We start from the raw sequence: 2051 nt of genomic DNA on the forward strand, positions 1-2051 counted from the left end.
ATCTGGCCAAATTTTCAAGTTAATTCACATATTTCAGTAATTCCGAATTGGATCACCTATATCATGTAAAAGGTTTAAATGAATAACAATTAAGAAATACTTTTTTACTTTCCACTGGGAGAGAATATAAAATGCAATACATTAAACCTTTGTTCATACCAGTTTACATGCCTGGAAATATAACTTGCCTCGCATAAACTTAAGTGACCTCCCACTCCTTTAAATAGTTACTTGTAACACATACAATGCTCTTGCTAAGCAATATTTGAGTTTCCTAATATTCCTCTAAAATAACAAAACAGAACCAATAATCAAATGAAAAAGTAAATATAAATGTTTCATAATGAGAAACTGAACCCACAATTAAAACTTAGCAATGCTTATTACAGGTCAAGTTATTTCCCCATATCCAACTCTTGGAGTGAAGTGACATTCCTATGCCAATCTACACTAAAAACATTAAAACATGAATATACAACAAAACATTTGTTAACTATTCTTTTCCTATGGTACAAAAATAATTAAAACAATTACCTTGTAATTGTGTGCAGACTTTCCTCTAATGTGCCACTCACATCACAGGAACACAAGATCTTGACTTCTAGATGTTGCAAAATTAATAGTGTGTATCCATGAAACCAGACTAATATTTAAACAGAAATGTTTTCAAATCTTCTAAAATTGATATGCACAGTATAACTGGAAGTTTGAAACAATACTGTGTGCACTACATCATCAACTGAATGTAATTACAAGTTTACAACATTTATCCTCCATCTTTCTTCTTGAAATCAAGCAAAAACACTGCTTAAATAGGCCACACAACATCACTTAATTTACCTAACCAGACACCCGTTGGAGACCCTGACATTTTGTAATCCTAGATCAGCATACTCCAGACTCTACATCAAATCTCTTCACATTCCTCAGTCATCCTACTACGCGAGAGACCATCCTCTAACCGACCACTGCTAAGAACTGGGGCATTCAAACCTCCTTAAGAATATCTAACTGGTAAGAGCACCAAGCACTTACACAAAATTATCTAAAATATCATGGGCTACAAGAATACATAAGACTATGATGCAAGTGAATGATTGGTTCCCCTGCATGCCATCAGACCTTGAAATTATGCCTAGAGCTTTGCACATATGCAGAGGAAACATCTTGATTTAAAACATCAAGAAATCAGAAACCATCACTCCAGAGATGCAAGATCTGCCATGTCAGCCTTCACTGTTTTAACCAGGAATTGTTGAAGTCCAGTGTCTGGATTTATTTCCTGAAAGAGTTGAACAAATATATATTAGTTCTGTAGTTTCCAATAATTACTAATTCTGCAAGATCAAAAATGGCCCTGTCATAACTGAAAACAAAGCCATTTCTTAAAACATCTTTACAGTGATGTTAAGGAGCATAAAAAAATAAGTAATTTATGCATAAATACCCTCCCTGACAAGGACTTGACTATCTACCACTCTAGGTAGGACCCAAAGTGAACAGTGCTCAATAACACCCAAATACCTTGTCAGGGCAGGTGTGTATACAGATCTACCAATATCAATCTTTCACTAAATCTTAATACTGAATATAAGATTGCCAGGCATTCATTCTGAGCAGTAACATAGCAACAAAGCTTACCTGCTTTTCTTACTGTCGCGGTGTCTGTCTCCTGAGTCAGAGCGTGACCTCTTCTTGTCAGAATGCTTACTACTGCTGCTGGAATGGTGTCGACTCTTGTCCTTGCTCGGGGACTTGTGCGACGACTTGTGTGGGGACTTGTGCGGACTCTTGTGGGACTTGTGGTGTTTGCTGCATCAGCAGGGAAAGGAAAAGTGTGTTAATAATTTACCAGGGATTACTTCTCATTAAAAACAAGAAACAAAAATGCTATGGCTTTTCTTTAATCCTATAACTTATTCATTCTGTTTATAAAGATAAAAGACAAGTCCATGAACTCTAATTCTAAAAAAACAAATCTTTATTTACATTTACCTGTCATGTTTGGAGGATTTGTGTTTTGAACTGAAATAGAAATAATCTTAAGCATC

At 35.4% G+C, this 2051-nt stretch overlaps 1 protein-coding gene across 1 annotated transcript in view; it reads right to left on the minus strand.

The window, feature by feature from the left end:
* Positions 1-89: 89 nt before the first annotated feature.
* Positions 90-2051, minus strand: part of LOC119587706 (FACT complex subunit spt16-like) — a gene marked incomplete in the record, with an annotated part of 82314 nt that continues 80352 nt past the window's right edge. The window contains 3 exon segments of the mRNA XM_037936389.1: positions 90-1282; positions 1642-1812; positions 1996-2025. Of these exon segments, the coding sequence (XP_037792317.1) occupies positions 1276-1282; positions 1642-1812; positions 1996-2025 (208 nt within the window).

Source organism: Penaeus monodon, chromosome 23 (genome assembly GCF_015228065.2).
Source record: "Penaeus monodon isolate SGIC_2016 chromosome 23, NSTDA_Pmon_1, whole genome shotgun sequence".
Taxonomy (NCBI): Eukaryota; Metazoa; Arthropoda; class Malacostraca; order Decapoda; family Penaeidae; genus Penaeus; species Penaeus monodon.